Here is a 21,148-nt window from a genome sequence, read left to right as displayed (position 1 = left end):
CTTCAGATTTTCAAGTCCTTCAGAGGCCACTTGGATAGTAAAAGCAGGAGCACTGTTGCTGAGCTCCAATACCTACACCTGAGATATTCAATATTCCTGATTAAAACATGATATTCTGAAAACCTATGAGATCAGTACAGGACACCTTTTAGTGTAAAATTATTTTAAAAAGTGAACACAAGCAAAGTAGTTTCACATACAGCTTTAGATATATTATGCAGATATACAACATTAACATGAAAAGAAATTAATCTGAAAGATGTTATAGCATTTTCTTTGATATCTACACAAATAGAAAACTTTTAGATCATATTACAGTAAAATATTTTACATTAGTTCCACACCTGCATTCAAAGGGTAACAATTTCTAAATTAAACAAAACAAGATATATTTATTTCTGTTTCTGAAATGCCATTTATTCATATTGTCATAGAACTGTACATGATATGGTGACCTTTTAGTTTGGCTCAGTCCCACAACTTTCCAGAACGGGTCCAGAAACACAACCAAAAGCTGTGATGGGTGGGGATGGACAACTATGATAACACAAAAAATATTGCAGCACAAAAGTAAAGGGCTTTTTCAAAGTTTGTAATCAGAAAAAATAAATTGAGCACTGCATACCAAGAATAAAGCAAACCCTTTGAAAGAACTATTTTGGTGTTAATGTTAAAATACTAAGGTTATTTCTGAAGATTAAAGCATCTGGAGAAAAGCTGAAGAAAGCTCTGCTCTGATTAGGTAGGATTCTGACAGGATGCATCCCCCATCCCTATTTTTGATTCATTAGGGGGTTTCTGCTAGGAGCAAAAGTTTCTTGTCGCAGTTCACTTTTCAGGTCCACCCCTCTCAAACTGTTAAGGTAGCTTCTCTTCAAAACGGGTGGGATCTAGGAAAAAATAAAGAGTGGATAATGAGATCATATGTATCAGACAATACCCATGACTGCTCTATTTAAATATATATTTGGATGGAAACCTTCCAAAGAAATAAAAGTGAGATTTCAGTTTCCTTATTTTTCAAATATTCTATTTTGCAAGGACAGGAAGTGAGGTGCCAGCACCATATCAATATAGCACCATGCAGTCAGAGAGCCAAAAGTCACTAGAAGTTGAGTGCTATAATGATTAGATACTTCAGCACAGACCATCACATCCTGACCTAGCGTTGATGGGCTGTGATTGGCTGTAATGTCTTCCCAGGTTAGATATTGCTGGCAGTGAACATTCTAGACAGCAAGTGACATCAAACTCATTATGAAAAATAGGCTTAATTCTCTTGATTAACAGGATGTATTGGTTCCATTCTGTGTTCTTGATTTACAGCAGGTTTGACATTCATCCTAGTGTTTATGCATTAAACAGTCAAAATCACAATGGGGGAAGTGACTACAGTATCTGTACAATGTTGTGTTCGTGGAAAAGAATTGCAAACCGGGGGTGGTGACGGAGCTTCAAGATGTCGGCCCAGGAATGACAGAAGACGCCTCCAGATGAGTCCGCTTCCTAAGAACATGATTCCTGTGACCAGCCAGAAGACCCTTGGATCCTGGGGACAAAAAAACAAAGTTTAAAATTCACCCTGAAAGTTTACTGTGCATAACTATGCACCACTGTTCTTCATAAGTGAATCTTGACAACAAGTTGCTTAACCCAAACAGTGCTCAGCCAACTGTATGCTCCCCTTTTGGGGGTTTGCTTTCAGCTGGCTAATGACATTACTTAGATTCAAGACAAGCAATCTCAGGACTAAAGGCCCAACCTGCACTCTGAATGGATGGAAAAGGGCATTTAATAGCTTCTGCCTCCCATGGTGAGGACAGGTTCAGAAGACCAAACATTAAATTAAAGTGAATCAGATTCAGTGACATAATGTATTAAAAGCTTCAAAAGAGAAAATTATCATCATGCAGCTTTCAGAATCATCTTGATTTAAGAAGCTATCAACAACTGGAATAGTGAAATTGGGTAAATTCCCTTTAAATTAAAACCTCTTCATTTATAACAGATAAAATACAAATAAGCTAAATTTGATCAAGTATAAAGGCACATCTGAACCTGGCTCAAGATATTTTCCAACTCACCTCTTCAAATGAGGACTCCAGATTCATACCAAATGCTACTCCTACCAGTCCAAAAAGGGACAGAGAGAAAGTGCCCATGGTAAGCTGTAGGTTGAGACGCATCATGATGTTGCGATGGCTTTAAAAATATAAAGATAAACAACTTCGAATTGCTGCTGTAATAGTCTATTGCACACAATACACAAACAATACCATTTCATGTACCAGTTATTTCATTACATTGTAAAATGAACAGCAAGCCCACAAACTGTTGCAGGCCTCCTAGGGATAATGAGACGGAACGCTATAAAACATTGAAATTAAACTAAAACTTGAATGAAACAAGCAGCCAGGATAATAGATCAGTTACCCTATTCATGCTAAAGAAGGAAGTTACAGTGCATATGTCCTTGGATCATTATGGGAAAACGGCAGCATCCACACTGATGAATAGGAATTCTATATGCAAAGATTACCATTGTGTAAAAATAACCAGCAGAGGATGCTTCATCAGCATTCTTCTGTACGTTTCAGAATCCAATTTATATAGTCTTTGAAAGTCATAGTTTAAATATAGTGCATTAGGCAACTGTCCTCAAGACAGTTTACAAAAGGAGGCCTACTTGACCATTAAGCCTTAAGTAGAGATTTCAATTCAGATACAGCTACAGGCTCTTGGATGCACTGTAATTCCTCAAATCAGGGGCTGGGACAAAAAGAGAACCATCAAATCAAGAATGGAATGATTTATCCTCTTATTTCTTGTACATGGCTGTTTAACTGCTTTAAAGACAAACGTGTATCGTTTTTATACCCATGTTTGTGAGCTACCAACCTGTCCAGGTTAATGAAGATGACGCTCTCCGAGTCATCGATGAGCACTTTTAGCTCTCGAGCCTTGTTCGCTAAATCCTCGGCTTGTCTGTAGTAATTCTCCAGAAGCAACTCCATTTCCTCCGCGTGATCTATTCCCAAGCTGCTCTCCTCACTGCCACCAAACAAAAGGTCCCAGACTCTCATTTTACATTAAGATACTGTAGACCTTACATGCTAGCATTTTACATTAAGATCCTGTTAACCTTACATGCTAGCAGAATCTGAAGAGTAGAGTTGAGAAGCCTAAGAACTGCCTTGAAGATTGCCATTAATACCATTAGGATAAATCTTCCACTTAAACATAAAACAAAGTCTAGTGTTCAGTACATATTCTTATTGGCGTTCGCATTTTAGATGTAGATGTAGTCCGTAGGCATCACAAATAAGGGAACAACATTATTTCTTTATATTTTAGGGTTCTTTTTGCTCAAAAGGCTTTGAATCTCAGAGGTGAAGAATAAGATTATGCATTTATTATTTAAAAGACTTACTTAAAGCACCGAAAATTATATGCAGTACAAAATATATGGGGATTTTACATACAACACCTGAGGGTCAGTCCATTTGGTGAGGCACATCTCCTCTATTAACTCATCCTCATCCAGAATCTTCAGCAGGCTCTCCTTGAAGACTTTTATATCAGTCTCTAGCTCTGACAGGCTGTAGAAAACACAATTCTCTTAAATGACTGAATCATTAACTTACCGATTGTAGAACAGCATTAAATCAATCTTGAAAATGCTAGGCAATTATTGTATATGAACAGGCCAATACTGTTTTAAATAAAAATATTTTAAATCCAGCAACAATTGATTACTGTATTCCTTGATTATGGTTTAAAACAAGTAGAGGTCCAGGTACTACCATTTTCTATATACAGTTAGACATTCTATCTACAACGATTATACATATTTCCTAATGTTTCTATTGCACATTGTTTGAGAACATGTTAAAGCAACCAGAAGAGGTTTATCAAACTCACTTCTTACTGTTTTGTAGCAACACATGGAGCTTACTCCTTTCAACAGACAACATTTTGGGATTAACAAGTGACTCCAGAGTTTCGAACACCTGGGGCTGTACTTCATGCAGCCTCGCTTGAAGAGTACTGACCTAAAACAAGAAAAGAGTGCATTACGGACCTACAGTAACCAAAAAAAAAATCAGATGAATAATATGCAACACCATGGGACACGGAACGAAGAGGGGGAAAAAAAAACCAAGCACTAATTAATTTCCTTTTAGGACCCCCAGTTTTGGAATGCTCAAAACTGCCATTCAACTTAATTCACCACTACAAATAAATACAAGTAAAGGAAGAGATGAAGACTACATACAATACATGCACCTCTTGAACTGAATGCTGTCATAATCCACTTCATTTTATCAACCACATACATAAATGTTAAATTTAAAATTGGATGAAAATGTTAAAAATCTTTTTAAATTGTTTGTTGAGAAGAAGCAAGACAGAATTAAGTGCAATATATATCAATATATGTTTACCCTGTGTTGAAGTATGGCTTCTATAGCTCTGAACTCAAAGGGTAAAGAATATGTAACCAGCTGTCCATCTCCTGCGAGTTGTGGGGCTAGTTCCCTGAACAGCCAATGGTCCAGATTAACATTCCGGTAATCCAAGATGAGAAGGCACTCTGGGGTGATAACAGCTTTAAGAAACTGTCAAGACAAGCACTTTGGATTAAAAGGAACACTCTTCCTTTATTATTTTATTCAACCTATGCTGGTTTAGATTCAAGACTCTGGACTGAAGCAGTCATTCCCAAAACATTGTTGCTGGTACAAAACCAGTTTGGAGCTCTCACTACTTTTAATAACTTTTTGTTTTTAAGAAAAGGTACTTATTAAAGAAAAGATGTTTCTGTTGCATGCTTTATCCACATATACAGTTCCTGGTACATCAGGAATCTCTAACCCCAATTCCAGAGAGCGCCAGAGCAGCAGGTTTTGTAAGTCACCACTAAATAACCATTTTCTAAAATAGAACAATTTCATTGTGAAACATTAAATAGGTGATTTGGAATTTATTATGTAATTTAAATATAATTTACTGCTTAAGTCAAAGTATTCCTCAGTTCACAAGGAGATGAGTACCCTTAACTGAATAGGTTACTTACAAGATGCACTGATAGCCTGCAGGAGTTGTCGAACTTTCAAAACAGGTGACTTATAAAAGTAACCAAACTGGGTCTCTCCAGGACCAAGATGGGAGACTTCTGTGCTACAAACATTTCCAATTTCTATGTTCCCTTTACACCAGCCTTCATCTCCACAGAGAAACACATCCCCTACATGGTGCACAACAGAATTTGTGGATGTGACTCAACAAAATAGGTAAAACAAGATGATAGACTGAGCCCTAGTAGAACATCTTCCTTTAGAAAAAAAGAGGTCAGAGTAATTAAGGAATCATTCATGCAAAATTCAAACAGCTCCCCTGAATATGGAAACATGCAAGACAGTAGCTGACAAATATACAAGGTTGATGCACAAAAAACAGTAGCAATAAAGAATTAAAAAAATAATAATATGACATCAACTCTTGGTCTGAAGCAAATGGGGAGAGGAGTAATCATGTAAATAGTTAACCTTTCCCCTTCTGATCTGGAACATGTCACATTTTATCCACCTTTGTAAAGAAATTGCTATACCTCCATTCTCAAGATGATCCGGTTGTTTCGTGTGCTTATACTGGTGAGATGTTGGAATCTCAAATCCCGAGCTTGGAGATTCAGTTCCTGGTACAATTCTGTCTTTTTTCTCTCTTTAAGGAGATGTTTTGTTTTTAGATTTCAGTTTGCAACTCGGAAAACATTTGAATTTCATGTTGGCACAGTAATAAAACGTAATCCATACAAATAATCATGGGAGTGAAATGTTTCAGAAATGTCAGAATCATGAAGGATTTTTTACACAATGCCAACATTTTCATGAAGCATACTCTTCAAGTTAAGTGTTACAGTTTTTCGGTTAAATATAAAATACGTGGACCACTACATCCTAAAAGCATAACATACTTTAAATAATGTTTTAAGACAAACAATTGGTATGTCTATCAACTCTCTGTAGGTTAGGAAAACATAAAAACCTCATCATATGCACCCTGAAAGATTTTACTTACCAAAGGATGTAACATTTCCCTCTTTGTCAAATTTCACCTGTCCAATATAAAAAATAAAACACTGATACCACAGAGCAAACATAAAATATTTAGATGTGATGTATTTCATAACATTAAGAAAAAAGTAACAGGTTCTGTAAAGTTTTGACAGAGATTCTCTCTGTTCCACCACAGATAGCCCTATTCCTATTCCTTCTGCACTTGACCATAGGTTTGAAAGCCAAAATCTTTCTGCTTCAACTTCAAATGTCTTCTACTATTACAGCTCTGTGTAAAGGCAAAATCTTTTTTTCTATTCTTTTAATTGAACATAATAAACATTTTCCATCTCCATGTCTCTTTTACAGATATAAATTACATAAACTTATTTTTCCTTACTTTAAAATACAAAATCTATTTGAAAACGTAATGCAAACATATCCAGGCAATCAGCCTCTGAGACAAGTATTTTCTACTAGGTAAGGTAATTTAAGCCAAACCACAATATAACATTTAATATTTTGAACATTACCAATTCATTTGATGTGGCTGCTGACTCATTTAATTGAAGATCAGATCTTCAAAAAAACATTAGGACTTGGTAAGCACTTTTAAACGGTCAGGAGAATCGCCAGTATGGTTAGGGGCATATAAAGAAAATGCTGCTTACCACTGCAAACACAGGAACCACACTGGCCAGAGCAGTTTGAGATGCATCTGTTATTTTCCTACACCAGAAAAATGCTGCAAGAAACACAGTCATTCAGTTCAAGTTTCTTCAAGTTCCAAGCAAAAATCTGTCCATTTGTTAGATGGATCCAATTCAGGGCCGCAGGGGAACCAGTGCCTATCTCAGCAACCAAAGGATGCCAGTCCATCGCAGGGCATGTACAGATACAGACACACTGCTGCCTTGTAGCACAGGGGCCCTGGGTTCAATGTACACCTGAGGCACTATCTGTGTAGAGTTTGTACTGTATGTTCCCAGCTTCATATGGCTTCTGGGAAAATTGACCCAAGTGTGACTGTATGCCTGTCTGTCTGTGTCTTCCCTGCGGTGGACGGGCGTCCTGTCCAGGATCGACCTTGTCTTGCGCCTGTTGCTTGGCAGGAGATAAGCTCTGGCTCCCTCGCGACTCTGAATTGGATGAAGTGGTTAAAAAATGGATGTATGGACTAATGGAATAAAATCTTTATTTGGAAATAGACCCGTGCTGTACATTTTCTCTATTTCGTATCCAAGCATACACATCTGAACAAAACATTTAAGAATAATTATACAGATAATTTCATACAGGTATGTCCCTCACAAGAAATATCTACCCCAGATTCATGATTTTGACATTTGAGGAGGATGAAGTCTGTGAAATGCCTTTGGAGGATTCACAACTTATTCGACTCCAAATTATATGGAAAACAATAAGCAATAAAAGAGAGCATAACCTTGCTACAGTTTGTCCTACACAAAGTTTGCAAATACCTGTTATATTCATAAAGTGGGAGTTATAGAATCTTAAGGCCTGGGTTACCCCTGTATAGCGGTATTAAAGCATCCCTGTTTTAAGATAGGGGTCTCAAATTCAATTACTGGTGACCCTGGTATCAAAGGCTTTTGTTCCAACCTTAAGCAAACAATAACTTTTTTTCCTAGACTAATCTTGATCGTGGATTTTAAATAACAGTTTTGCACGCTTTACATTGATTACAAAAAGAATTAACTTTAGTAAAGTGATCTTTAAGTTCCCTATAACACACCTTGTTGCCTGGTTAAAAGCATAACAATTATGAAGTTAAAAAGTAAGTTTGAGCACCTTAAGGTATAGGTTTTATACTGAAAAAACAACAACAAAACCTGATACTAAGAAAGGTTTTTGATTAAATACATTAAAGCATCAATTGCTTTATCACCATGCAACTCACACTGAATGCATTGGGAAATAAACTAGATCTACGTACAATTCCTTCTTGACTTCTGAAGCAGCGTGCGGACGTGACCAGCCGTCCTCCATGAATGTGAATGCTGTGCGGACAGAGGTCTGCTAGGGACACGACTAGCACCCCATACACTTTTGCACATTAAGCAGTGTGAAGAAATAAAAACAGGAGGAAAAACCGGTTTGAACTTCAATGTCCTGCACAGGCTTGTCCCCACAAGCACTCTAAAACAGACCTCCATCGCTTCAGGTGGGGGTCAACCTGAGTTTGGGGAAAAAGTTACAGTCTCATCATTATGATGGAGAAAGTTTTTTTTTCTGTCTTGCACAAATGCAGGTGACCAATTCCTCTTGACCGTCCACGGGTGAAGACAATTCTGGTACAGCTACACCCGCTTGCGACGAAAACCTCAATCCAACTGTACCAGACGTAGGCCTAACCTATAACATAATAAAAACTATCATTAAAAATGTGGCAAAGTCTACTATTAGCTGTGTGGAGTACTGCTCTGAAATAGCCCTTCAAATGTCCACGGTACTCCGTCACAAGCAGAAGCGTGATAACTCCTGCCTAATCATTTCAACTAAAATTAAAACCCTATGCAAGCCCAGCTCCTGCTCCTTCTTCGGTGCGAAAATCAAACGTTTAATTAAAAAAAAACGGACGACCTCTTAACAAAAAGCCAAAAGTTATTTAAGTGCATGTGCAACAGCTATTTCGTGCGTCCTTCTGCCAGGGACCATCATGCATGCTTAGATGGCAGAGTTGAAATGACTACTTCCTGTAACGACATCCACCAGGAAATGTACAGATCGCGGAAAGAGTGCATCCGAGTCCCATGCTTAGTGGCAGCAGTACAGTAGACCCGGTAGATTTTATGGAAAGCCCTTAATAATTGGGGTTTGATACCACTTTTTATGGAGAGAAAACTGGTATACTTGTGAATGGCTCTGTCCTTTATAAAAAAAAATGGAATGACTATAAAATAAAACATATCAATTTTCTTTCTACCGTGGGCGCTGCAGTTGTCGTTGAAATACACTGTGTATCGATATTCAGTTAATAGGCGTATACATGTTCTCTGCATGCTATTCCAAAACCAACGGCATGTTTCAAAAAACGTCTTTCACAACCCTGATCGTCGGGGTTTTCGTGGTGTATGTGCTGCACACTTGCTGGGTGATGTATGGAATCGTTTACACCAAACCTTGTGAAAAAATTCAAAACGAAAACTGTATTACGTCTTATCTGGCAGAGAAACCCCGACTACAGGTAAGCACAACGTTTATTTTAGCAGGCGCTATGCAGTTGAACTGAATGCAATTACTCCGTAATTGTGATTTGATATCACACGGAATCTATTACAATAAAGCATACATTCTGTTCCTTTTACCTTTATTTAATCCGTGTAATGTGTTCATATATACGAATACAATTCATAAACTTGAAAATCTGATTTCAAGTTGTTTTTTTAAAACAGCTCAGCATTTACACATCTTTAAAGCCTACTGGTGATGGCAACCAAAACCTCATCTTTAGCATGGAAGACTTTGAGGTATTCTCTAAGTTTGAGAGGTAAGCTGTTTACATCACATTGTGGACTGTTAAATACACAAAATGTAAAAAGCTATGGTAGCATGTATAACGTAAGGTAAAGATATAGATATATAGATGTATCTTTGTCCTGAATAAATATAGTTTAGGGCAATTTAAAATGTGTGGAGGGCTGTACTTCCGAGTTTCAAGTAACCTCAAGATCCTTGGGTAATCCTGTTTTCTATTTTGTGAAGGAAAATAAATGTTTCCATTCCGAAGAAGACTAGGAACAATGGGACCTTGTACACATTTGTGTTCGTCCACAAAGCTGGGGTTTCTCCTTGGCATGATAGCAAGCAAGTCCATCACATCGCCCAGCTGACCACGTACATGGTGCCCAAACCCCAAGAGGTCAACCTCATCATTGGGGAGGACACCTCACAGGTAGATAGACATATTGAACCTTGCATGCATGAATATTTTAAATTACTTAGTTCTAGATGCATAATATATTGCGTAGGATGGCAGCAGGTTCTAACAAAATGGCATCCCTTATCTGGATTACATTCCCCCATAGCTTTAGGGAAAATGTGGTGTAGACAAGAGCTGCCATTTTGTTAGAACCTGTTGCCATCTTCCAGTTGATTTAAAAAATACCCTTGATTTAGCAGTGAAAGAATTTTCATCCTCAGATGAAGATGTCATACAATAAAAGGTAACATGCTGGGAAAAAATTACCTTTATGCTGTATACTGTACATGTACTAAATAAACTTTTAACTATGTCCAGATTCAAGACATATTATTTTAGATTTTACCAAATTCCTGTCGACTGTACACAGAGGATTACTTCTGACACAATAGTTAATAGTAAAAGGAACAAATATACAAGTTAGTTATATTACCCAGCCCTGTATAGGTCAACAGTACATGACAGTGGTGAGGAATCATATCTACCGCTCAGTGAACTCTTGATTAAAGTTTTGTTCTGTTTTTGAAAATCCTTCTCTTTTTGTTTGTAAATAGCAGTCAGAACCACAAAAAAAGACTAACGGCTTGCAAGATAGGCCAGTTTCGCACTGGAGGTCTCGGCTCACTCTTAACGTATTGTCAGAGGACTTCGCCTTCGACAGAGAAGCTCTTCCAAGTGATGTGCATCGCTACATGAGAGTGTAGGTTACTGCAGGCAAATTCATTCTACATCTGCTGGCTGGAAAAAGTCAGACTAAGTGTAACGTCAGCACCTAGTGAAAATGTTTTTGTTTTACATTTCTAGGTGATTTAATGCCTGTTTTTGATACAAAGTATATTTTTTGTTCTGTTAGAAAAGAAGGCTTTTAGACACAGTATCTTCTCCGAGAAACCAATCTAACTTATTTGAACAGAAATTAATTCTTGCTGACATTAGTGTATTATCAAAAACTGAAATATTGTCAGCTATGAAAAACAACAATCATTAAAACTACAATACTAGAATCTATGATGTATGAACTATGGACTTAGTTTTCATGATTTTAAATGTTTTTTTCTAATTCTGAATCAAGAAACAAATTCTGTTGCAGATAAGCTGAAATACACTACTTAGGCTATGGTTTAGACTACAAAGAAATGAACGTTTTTCAAAGATTATCTGTTTCGACATGCCTGTCTTTGATAAGGGCAAATAACATGACATTTTTATACTTTGTTTACCAAAGAAAATAATCAGACAGATAAACATAATTGTAAGATGAATAGTACCAGCGACTCCGGAATATAAAACTGTAACTTGCATTTATGTGAGTAAAAAGACTTCTATCAACATGGATATTCCAAATGTTACAAACAGGAAAAAAGTGTTCTTCTGATTAGGGGAATCCTGTTAACAGCATAACCACACCAGAAAAATGAAATCTGTTTGACCAGAAGAAGAGTCTAGACAACAAGAATCACTGATAACCGCTTTATACATTCTTGTGTTTTGCAGGATTCAGTATGGAAAGAGAATGTTGTATCTTCCCATATTGTTTATTGATGAACTGAGCAATCGAGTGAAGGATTTAATGGTATGTACTATGTGAAATTAATGCTAAATTGTTTTCTGACTCTGTTGATAGGGATGTTGTAATATTGAACTTGCTTATTGCCTGAATTATTGCTTTTTGTGAGCTTTTTTAATTCATTTAAAAGGTTTCAGAAAATGATCTGTACTAAAAAACACTAAATCCAGTTACCCCTCCCATTATTTTTTTGTTTCCATGGCACAGGATCCTAGGATTGATGTAAGGTTCTAAATTCCTAATTCAAAGGGCTTTATTTGCATGACTAATTAATTTCAGTGTTGCAAAAGCAGATAACCATTAATACAACATTTATATACATTTACAGTATAAACATTATTGGATATTTAAATGCACCACATAAAATATTTTTGTGAGACATACTCACTGTCTGTCTGTGACATGAGATCATATATAGGGCTTTAGTTTTATTGAGTTTCTTCCCCCATTAGGATTGGAAGCGATTCTGATTTTTGCAGTTGTGGGGATTCTGGGATTAGGATTGTTATTAGTGAAGAATCCTTGTCTAATCCCAGAGTATTTCTCACAGTGCTGCAGAAAGTGCATCTCAGTCTCTGCTTCTTCCTGCTGGCAGTGGGAGCACATCCTGTCCTCTCTGGGCAGCCAGGTTTGTCTGTGTTGCCCAGAATCTATGGACAGGCTGTGGTCACATAGCCTATATTTCATCAGGTTTGCTCTCTCTTAATTTATTCAGATACTCAGCTAGTGCGTTTTGTCTTTTAGAGTGATGTAGCATGTAGTTGTTTTGTGTTTGTGTGTCCCAAAGGGCAAGGTAGTGTTGTTTAGTTTGTGCTGTGATTGAACAATACAACACCTTCCTTATCTAAAGATCTTTACACTGAAAGAAACAAATAGGACTTCAAATGATCCTGATCAGACAAGATAATTGGGGGCTAGCTACCAATTATTTGTTTTTATCTAATGGAGTGTTTTAAAGGTGCTGCTTAGAGATTGGTGGATCTGGTCCGAGAGGCACTATCCATCAATCCACAGGCAATTTATTGTTAAACTTCTGTCTTGATAGCCTTAATCAGCTCTGAAAGACCCTCTATGCTAAACTGTACTGAAAGACCTCAGAGAAGAGATGGCAGATGCACATACAAATGCAGTCTCTAGAAAAATGTAATTGTATTGTATTTTGATATGTTGGCAAGTTACCCCACAATTGTAACCTGATTTGTATTCCCAGGTACTATAAATTCTCTAGCATTAAAAAATAGATCATTTGAGAATGATCTGGTACTTAAAAAAGAAAAATTATGGCTCTATTTACAAAATAAAATGCTTTAATTACAGGTGATAAACAGTTCAACAACTGAGCTTCCACTCACAATTTCCTATGATACGATTTCCCTTGGAAAACTTCGTTTCTGGATTCACATGCAGGATGCTGTTTACTCCTTACAGCAGTTTGGTACGTTAATTGAATGCATTTTATTGTTCAAGCTTGCACGTCAGTACTTAAGTATAAACAGATATATAGATCTTCATAGATTCCTGTAACATTACAACATGTATTTTAGCAAGCCTGTGTTGGTTTTGATGTGTTAAGAATGGCACAATTCTAAAGTAAACCTCTATTAAATTGTGATTCTTAATTTTTAAAGAGACATGGGAAAAATTCCATTTATTTCATTTTTGCTGCTGTTTTCTGTAGATGATTTTTGGAGTCTACAGGTCTATCAGTTGAACTGTGCTCCATGCCACAGAAAGAGAAATATAAACCCCAGATCAATGCCGTTTTCAATACAGGGAGTTTTTAATTACGATCTGGCCTGATTTTGTAGATTGAACTTTTGATTTTCCTTGTGGTAGATTTTTCACAGACAGTTGTCTTGGAGGCAGATACCCTTTTTGAGATATTTAATTCAATCATGTATGGTCAGCTTTATTCCTTCCTTATGGTTTGAAAAGTAACCATTTGGCATCTTTACTGTTTTTTATTGAGAGCATGTGACCCATTCCTTGACAGTCCATGATTTTACATACTCAAAGAATAAAAATAGTGTTAAAAACGTTTTCTATAAAGAATTTGCAGAGATCCTAGATATTTTTTTCGTTTCACATATATACTGTAGAAATCAATCATCACTCTCTCAATCATGCTCTATGTTTTTTACAATGTGGTTTAATTTCTTTAAGGCTTCACAGAAAAGGATGCAGATGAAATTAAAGGAATCTTTGTGGACACCAACTTGTACTTCTTAGCTCTGACCTTTTTTGTGGCAGCATTTCATGTAAGTCTTTACGATTGTCCTACTGTACAATGTGCCAAATGACAATTTGGTTTGTTTTGACTTAGGTTTTGTTTACATCCCGTAGAAATGGGAACGTTGTGATAAATAACTTTCTAATAATCTTTCTCGCAATTTTTCTTTATTTTCTGTTTTTTGAACGATGTCTTAAGTATCAATTAACCAAATTTTAAAATTATTTTTATTCTAAAAAAGGATCAGAATATTTTATCTGTTGGATGTTAATTGAAAAGGATTGGAGACATGTTAAGGATATTTAGTTCCCTGAGTTTATATGCTTTATTCACACGCAGGGTAAAACCACTACTTTTGTTAAGATTTTAATTTTTTAAATACTATTTCCTTGTACTGTTGGAAGTTAAATTAGTTGTAATGTGAGAAATAAGAAAGAAATTTGTGGGTAAACATCCTGAGTAAGCAAAGATGTGCAGAATGTCGGTAGAAGAAACTAATAAACTAGTAGAGTTTTGGTAGCAGCTTGTTTTGTCTTTGTTTTTGGATGGATTCAAAGGAAAAATGCAGGAGAGGTAATGTGTGGTATGTACTGCGTGAGAATGTTAGAATTCACAAAAGCTTCTAAATGTGCCCTTTTTAATTTGGTTATGCTTTGCTACCTTACAGCTTCTGTTTGACTTCCTCGCCTTTAAAAATGATATCAGCTTTTGGAAGAAGAAAAAGAGCATGGTGGGAATGTCAAGTAAAGCAGGTAAAATACAGCTATTCTTACGTACTGTTCAATAGCACAAGTCTCTTGGTAATACTGACTAAGACCTTGATTACATCATAAGTTTCAGCCACCAGGCAGTTCCGAGAATAATGTTTTTATTTCAGGTGAGGCCTTTCCTTCATGCCTGAGAATTGCCTGCTTCTTGGCTTGGGCCCTTTGTTGATCATTTTCGCCCCTCGTTAATCAGAATTTCTATTGTTTTCTCCAAGGCCTGGTGGTATGCTACTAATTCTACTTAGACAACAACAAAAGTTGTTATTCTCATGTCATTAACTGAACTCTTCCAGCATTCTGTTAAGAGAAGGGTAATACCCATGACTGGAAAATTGCTACTGTAGTGCTTATCCATAAAAAAGAGTGACAAATCCATACCAAGTAATTACAGACGAATCATTCTTACTTCGGTTACACGTAGAGGTTGTGAAAAATAAAAATTGGGTCTAAATTAAGGATCATCTGCCTGGCAGTAAGATTCTAAGGGATATTCAAATGGATTAAGAAATGGTACAGTAGATCTTGCATGACTAACCTGTTTCTCATAAGATTACATTTTCAAATTGAAAGTGATAGATATCAAAGCAATGTCTTTGGATTGAGAACTGGTTAATTGTTAGAAAACAGAGTAAAAAGTTTTAATAATGACCAAATTGGCATTTAGGACCACTGCTTTTCCTATTTTTTTTCTAGGGCTTTGGAATCAGTCTAGAGAAAAGCAGCTAGATTCTTTACTGTGCTCAATAATCAGAGAAGTCTATAAGAAAATATACTTGATAATTCTTAAAGGCACTGAAGATGTCGGTCCTATGGACGTTTTTTGAACACACCAGAAGACTCAAGTAAAAACAACAGGGAATGCCTTAACAGGGAATGCCTGGAAGAGATCCTCAGATCAATTCGTAGATGGCAACCAAATTATTTAGATGCTTTGAAAGACTAACTCTCATTTGTAAATTTTCATGTTCCTATTCTCTCCTTGTAGATTACATGTATATCTCATTTCTTTTCTTAAATCCCAGGTTGTGTTAATGAAACATAAACTAATGTTCAATACTTTTTTAACCATCAATATAAGCATGCAGAATTAACTGGAAACTGTTCAGTTTGTAAACTTCGAATTATTTTATACTTTCTGAAATGTGTAGACAATTATGGAGCACATGAATTAATTTTTAAATATATTTATATTTGAAATTGTCCACTTCCCTTCAAAGTTAGTAAATGCAGATGTTTACATGGTGTTCCTATAGTCATTTTTTCTGGTTTTTATTTCAAGTGTTATGGAGGTGTTTCAGCACTATTGTCATCTTCCTGTACTTGTTGGATGAGCAAACGAGTTTGTTAGTTCTTATACCGGCTGGGATTGGCTCTATTATAGAGGTATGTTGAAATGGTTTTTAACATAAATGAATATAAGTATTCTTAACCTTTTTGATGTTATTTCTAATGGTCAGTTGTACATCAACTATTTGGACCATTTTCCATTTAGACTCCTGAAGCTATAATCAATTGATTGATGTCATTTTTTAATAGAATTTTCTTTTTCTGACTGCCCTCACTTCATACAAGAACTCAATTTTACTTTATATAAATTTTAACCTGAGGTATCCTAACTGAACTTGGAGACATTATGAAAGTTTAAGGATGTCTATAATTGGGATAGTGGGCTCAGATGACTTTTCATTGCTTAGGATAGACTTTAAAGGTCACTTAACAACCTTATGGGACATAATTGTAAATAATGCTCTCCATTTCCATATCCATTTCTGCATTTGTAAAATGTTTTGACGAGTCAAGCATGTGATGTCTTTTTGGAATTAACAACTTAATCAGCACCTCTGCTCTGGGGTACGGTGCCTCAGTATTATCCCTTTCTGGTGTAGTTATTGTAACAGTGGAAAAATGTCCCCTTTATTTTAATCAATTTTTATTTTTATATTATGCATTTCATGTTGGAATTCATACAATTCCGTTGGAAAATAAAACTGTATGTAGTTCATTGGTATCTGCTTTAGTGGCAACTAGGATCCAAGTAACCTAGTAAATAAACTATCAATGTAACATGGATCCAAAACTTAACCAAATGAAAGTGATCTTAAGATACAGCATACCTTGCGATGTGTGACATCCAGCTCTTAAGATGTTCTATATATGTACAAATATATAAATTATGTTCATAAGTAAATGTTTAACATTTACCTTCTAGATCTGGAAAGTAAAGAAAGCATTTAAAATACACGTCCTGTGGAAAGGCTTAAAACCAACATTCCAGGTGGGTTCTGTTTATATAGTTTACTGTTATAAGTAATGTATTATTCTAGTTTATTGTGTACACTTTGTAAACTGAGTTTATAGTGTCTTTTGTTAACAATATTTATGTAGCTAAAAATAATCTATAATGTTGTATTGTTTAGCATTTATTTTTCTTCAGGCCTTTGAATTGTATATGTTGATGTTCATGAAGTAGAGGGAAATTTAAACACTTTTCAGCTCTGCAATGAAGACGTTTTGTTTTCTTACCAGTTTGGAAAATCCGATGAATCAGAGCGAAAGACTGAGGAATATGACACCCAGGTAAGATTGCCTAATTTCATGTTGACAACTTTTACCCTCAATATTTGGTAAAATGTGTTATGTGTATGCCTTCTATATAAACACAGTGATATATATATATACAGTATTTACCATGCTTTAACAAGGTTTCTAGTACAACATTCAGATTTATCATTGTATACTGTACAAATTGCAGTTGTAGCAGAGACTCATTTGTAAAGTTCAATGTGAGATTTCCTTTAACTGTAGGGAGTTGGCAAAACTAATCTCCTCTTCCTCTGCACACTTAAAACAGCTTTAGAATTAAGAAAAGCCAGAAAAAAAAATATTTTAATAAAATAGAACCTGTTTAATGGAGACCAAGCATAAAGCACCTTTTAATGTTGAATGGAATACGACAAGTACAAATTTCACATTCTTTCTTCAGGCAATGAAATATTTATCCTACTTGCTGTATCCTTTGTGTATTGGAGGAGCTGTTTACTCTTTGATCTATGTGAAATATAAAAGGTAAGGGGATGCATCTTAATTTTTTTGTAATTCCATAATTTATTTTTGATATTTTTAATCTTATGCTTTTTATTTTGTTTTTACAGTTGGTACTCATGGCTGATCAACAGTCTTGTCAATGGTAAGTTCTGTTCAGCATCATGCCTAAGTCAGTCACTGTGATTAATTAAGGTATTTAACATTTATACTACTTTTCTTTGTATTTTGGCAGGGGTTTATGCATTTGGATTCCTGTTCATGCTACCTCAACTTTTTGTAAATTATAAGGTTAGTATTTACAAAAACCCTTTAGTATTCCATTTATAAACAGTACGTTTTCCTTGCTGAAAAATTACAGACCTAGATTGGGACGAAACACTGAAAACAAGAAAGACTTATGTTTGTCTCATTCGTTTTCGCTGTGTAACGTTAAGTGTATTTAAGCAAGATGTTAGTAGTTTCATTTGTGTTTCATTAGTCTTGCTTTCAGTTGAATTTCACTTTGCATACCTTGAGGTGTCCTCCTGCTGGAATCTGTCATTTTTATTTCTTCTGCTTAAACATCTTTTTACATAAATGTGAGAAAGTTACAAAAATGTGCTTAATTCCAATTTAAAAGGAATTGTGATAAAAACTTTGGTTTGTGACTTTAAAGTCTATGTTTAACTTTCTTTCTGTTTTCAGTTAAAATCGGTGGCACATTTGCCATGGAAGGCATTCATGTACAAAGTGAGTTAATTTTATAGCTGGTAGAATTTTAAAACTGTTTTTGATGATAAATATTCTCTTAAGAATCTTGGTAGTTGGTTAAGAATCTTATTTTCACATGAACACTTAAGTTATCTGTAAAAGGTAAAAATGAGTAAAAGTTAGAAGTTATAAAGGTGTTTATTTTCAGTTTTTAAAAGAAAATCTTGTAAATGCTCCCCACAAAGATGACATTTTGAATTGTTATTTGCGTTATTTTACTGTTATAACTATCATACTAACATGGGAGGGATGAGGACTGTGCTGTTTCTTCTGAATTGTCATGTTGATGAAGGTCAGATTGTGCCTACAGGACAGTTAGCATCAGTCGAAGGAGTGACGTAGTTCTCACTGACAATGCTGCAATTACTGTTACTGAACGGCAAGCACAGGTCCAGAAAATTGTAATGGCGTTCAATAAAGAAATCCAAACACTAAACTGATAGAAGGGATCAGTTTAATGGCAATGAAAATGGGAAAGAGAATGTGCTCAGTCTTCTGCTGATGGTAATTACAGGAAACCTCCTACCTTTCTGTTTTTCCAGGCATTCAACACCTTCATTGACGATGTGTTTGCTTTCATTATTACCATGCCTACATCCCACCGGCTTGCCTGCTTCAGAGACGATGTGGTATTCCTTATCTATCTTTATCAAAGATGGTAAGCTATCCAGAAAGTGTTCGCTAAGATATTTTAGTTTTTAGTTCTTAAAATGAAATGTAAAGGTTTAGCATTTTGTGACCTTACAAAAACAATTCATAGTTACATTAAAACTGTTTTAATGTAGGTATTAAACAGTACACCATGTGTTGATTACCCTTTAACAGTCACACATTGAATTATAGTTTAGAGAAATTGGTTACGATTATTTTTTCAAAAATGAATGTAAAAATATCCTGAATATATATAAACCACCTGGGTGAGCAGACAGGTAAATGTGTTCTCGAGATACTGTCCTGATGGAGAATGCAGTAACAGAATATGTTGTTGTGTACCTTTTACGTTATTTATTTATGTTATATATTTATTTATGTTATTTATTTTTGTTTTTTGCAGGCTTTACCCTGTGGATAAAAGTCGAATCAATGAATACGGTGTCTCTTATGATGAAAAACCTAAAGGAAAGCCACATAAAGACTAAACATTCTCTGAAAATTGGGTTGAACTCCCTGGCCTCGATGCCTCACATGTATATGCAATGGTAGAACGTGTTTCTAAAACAAAGTGCAGGTTAACTACTGCAGTGTTGCTAACATTTCCAGTAATGTGCCTGTTGGGAAGGATGGGGCTGCATCCCATAATGCACGTGTTTCTCTAACTAGTGGCCTACCTGTAACTCAAGAGATGCTATCGATAGCCAAAGCCTATAGAGAAGCATGAAGTTAATCCTGCCTGCTCATCTCCCCCTAGCATGAGGTGCATTAGGCAAGCTTCTATAGACCTTTCAGGGATATTAAATTCACTCGATCTGGAAAATCATAAAGGTTAATATACAGCAGTAGGTATTGCACAAAAAAGAAACATATTCTACTCATTCTTTACCTTTTCACTTCACATAGTATTTGAAATTAATTGGTGCCAAAACCTTCGTAAAGGATATTTTTGTTTGGGTGGGAAAAATTAAAGGTCAGATTGCTACCCAATTGAAATGCTTCAGGAATAAATACTTTATTTTCCATTATTTTATTGTGTACAAAACAGGAAAACTGTTTCAAGACCAAAAAAAAAAACACAACAATTGCTACTTATTTGTCAGTAAAACAATCAAGGCAACATGTTTGTTTACCATTCTGGACATGAAGTTAGATGGAGATGCATTTTAACATTTAACAGTGTTTCAGATCTCTGTTCTAGAATACTGTATTTTGGAAGGCTGGTAAGGGAACAATGTTTTTTTCTTTTGGGTAGCAATTGTTCATCTTTATAGGATCTTTTTTCATTTTTCATTTTAAATTGATCTTAATAATACCTTTTTTAAGTTCTCACCATTACCAATAGTTAATTACCACAATGTTGTAACAGTACTTATTTCACCAGGTGGGCTACTATTAAAAAAGATCCAATAACGTGAATGATAATTGATGTCTGATCATGTCTGGGAACAGATTGTGCTGCACTGGACCTGACTTGAATAATTTCAAGATGTATCTATGATTCATATCAATTTTTTGCTTGTCATTTTTTCTCTATTGTCCTTTTCATTAAAAAAAATGAAATTTGCTTTAAATATGGCAGGGGATTGTTTTTAATTATCATGTTTTACAGTGTTTTGGAATTGCTATTGAACTGCATCTTCAGTAATATTGCTGAGTACTTGTTCCCAACTCCCACAATCTTATGAATAAAAACGTCCCTCTTCTTTTTAGTCTTATTTGGAAATTTTAAAGGCTTCCTATTCGTTTCCACTAGTGTCTTGTTTTCTGTTTCATTATTTATCTTAAATAGGTTCATGGTTGGACTCTGTCAATATCTTTGAGGATTTTGAATTCCTTAAACAAGTCCCTTTATGGATGTCTGTTCAACACTAAAAGATTGAATTCATTTAAGGTTAGCTTAAGACATGAATCTGAAACACAGTTCTTGGAGGGCCTAGTCTCCTTTTGTTCCAACTTGAGCGATAAATTACAAATAACATCTATTTTCATAGCTATAAATGGAATATTTAAGGTCTTTTACAGTAGTTTTAACAGAAGTAATTTTGTTAAAGGTACAGTTACTTCACGAACACATTAAAGCCTTTTATAAGTATTACTAAGTATTACAATTTTGTAGATACTGTAAATAAACCA

General features: G+C 35.4%; 2 protein-coding genes across 2 annotated transcripts; one reads left to right on the top strand and one right to left on the bottom strand.

Moving 5' to 3' along the window:
- Positions 1-391: 391 nt before the first annotated feature.
- mrs2 (magnesium transporter MRS2) lies at positions 392-8,746 on the bottom strand. The gene is made up of 11 exons (XM_088601863.1): positions 8,017-8,746; positions 6,731-6,804; positions 6,082-6,118; positions 5,612-5,724; positions 4,446-4,619; positions 3,922-4,052; positions 3,483-3,599; positions 2,899-3,051; positions 2,085-2,202; positions 1,436-1,549; positions 392-890 (listed from the first exon to the last, which is right to left on the bottom strand). The coding sequence occupies exons 1-11, from the start codon at positions 8,234-8,236 to the stop codon at positions 774-776; spliced, it is 1,368 nt and encodes a 455-aa protein (XP_088457989.1). The 5' UTR covers positions 8,237-8,746; the 3' UTR covers positions 392-773.
- Positions 8,747-8,797: 51 nt separating this feature from the next.
- On the top strand, positions 8,798-20,586 carry clptm1l (CLPTM1 like). Its single transcript, XM_088601862.1, has 17 exons — positions 8,798-9,267; positions 9,476-9,570; positions 9,786-9,975; positions 10,557-10,702; positions 11,497-11,575; positions 12,887-13,004; positions 13,733-13,827; positions 14,467-14,551; positions 15,846-15,949; positions 16,776-16,841; positions 17,093-17,143; positions 17,550-17,632; positions 17,719-17,753; positions 17,844-17,899; positions 18,296-18,340; positions 18,904-19,019; positions 19,416-20,586. Exons 1-17 carry the CDS (start codon positions 9,070-9,072, stop codon positions 19,498-19,500), a joined length of 1,647 nt encoding a protein of 548 aa, XP_088457988.1. The 5' UTR covers positions 8,798-9,069; the 3' UTR covers positions 19,501-20,586.
- The last annotated feature ends 562 nt before the right edge of the window (positions 20,587-21,148 follow it).

Source organism: Lepisosteus platostomus, chromosome 12 (assembly GCF_059453375.1).
Source record: "Lepisosteus platostomus isolate fLepPlt1 chromosome 12, fLepPlt1.hap1, whole genome shotgun sequence".
NCBI classification, from domain to species: Eukaryota; Metazoa; Chordata; class Actinopteri; order Semionotiformes; family Lepisosteidae; genus Lepisosteus; species Lepisosteus platostomus.
The sequence above is the reverse complement of the archived record's forward strand: the minus strand, read 5'-3'. Positions and strand labels throughout refer to the sequence as shown.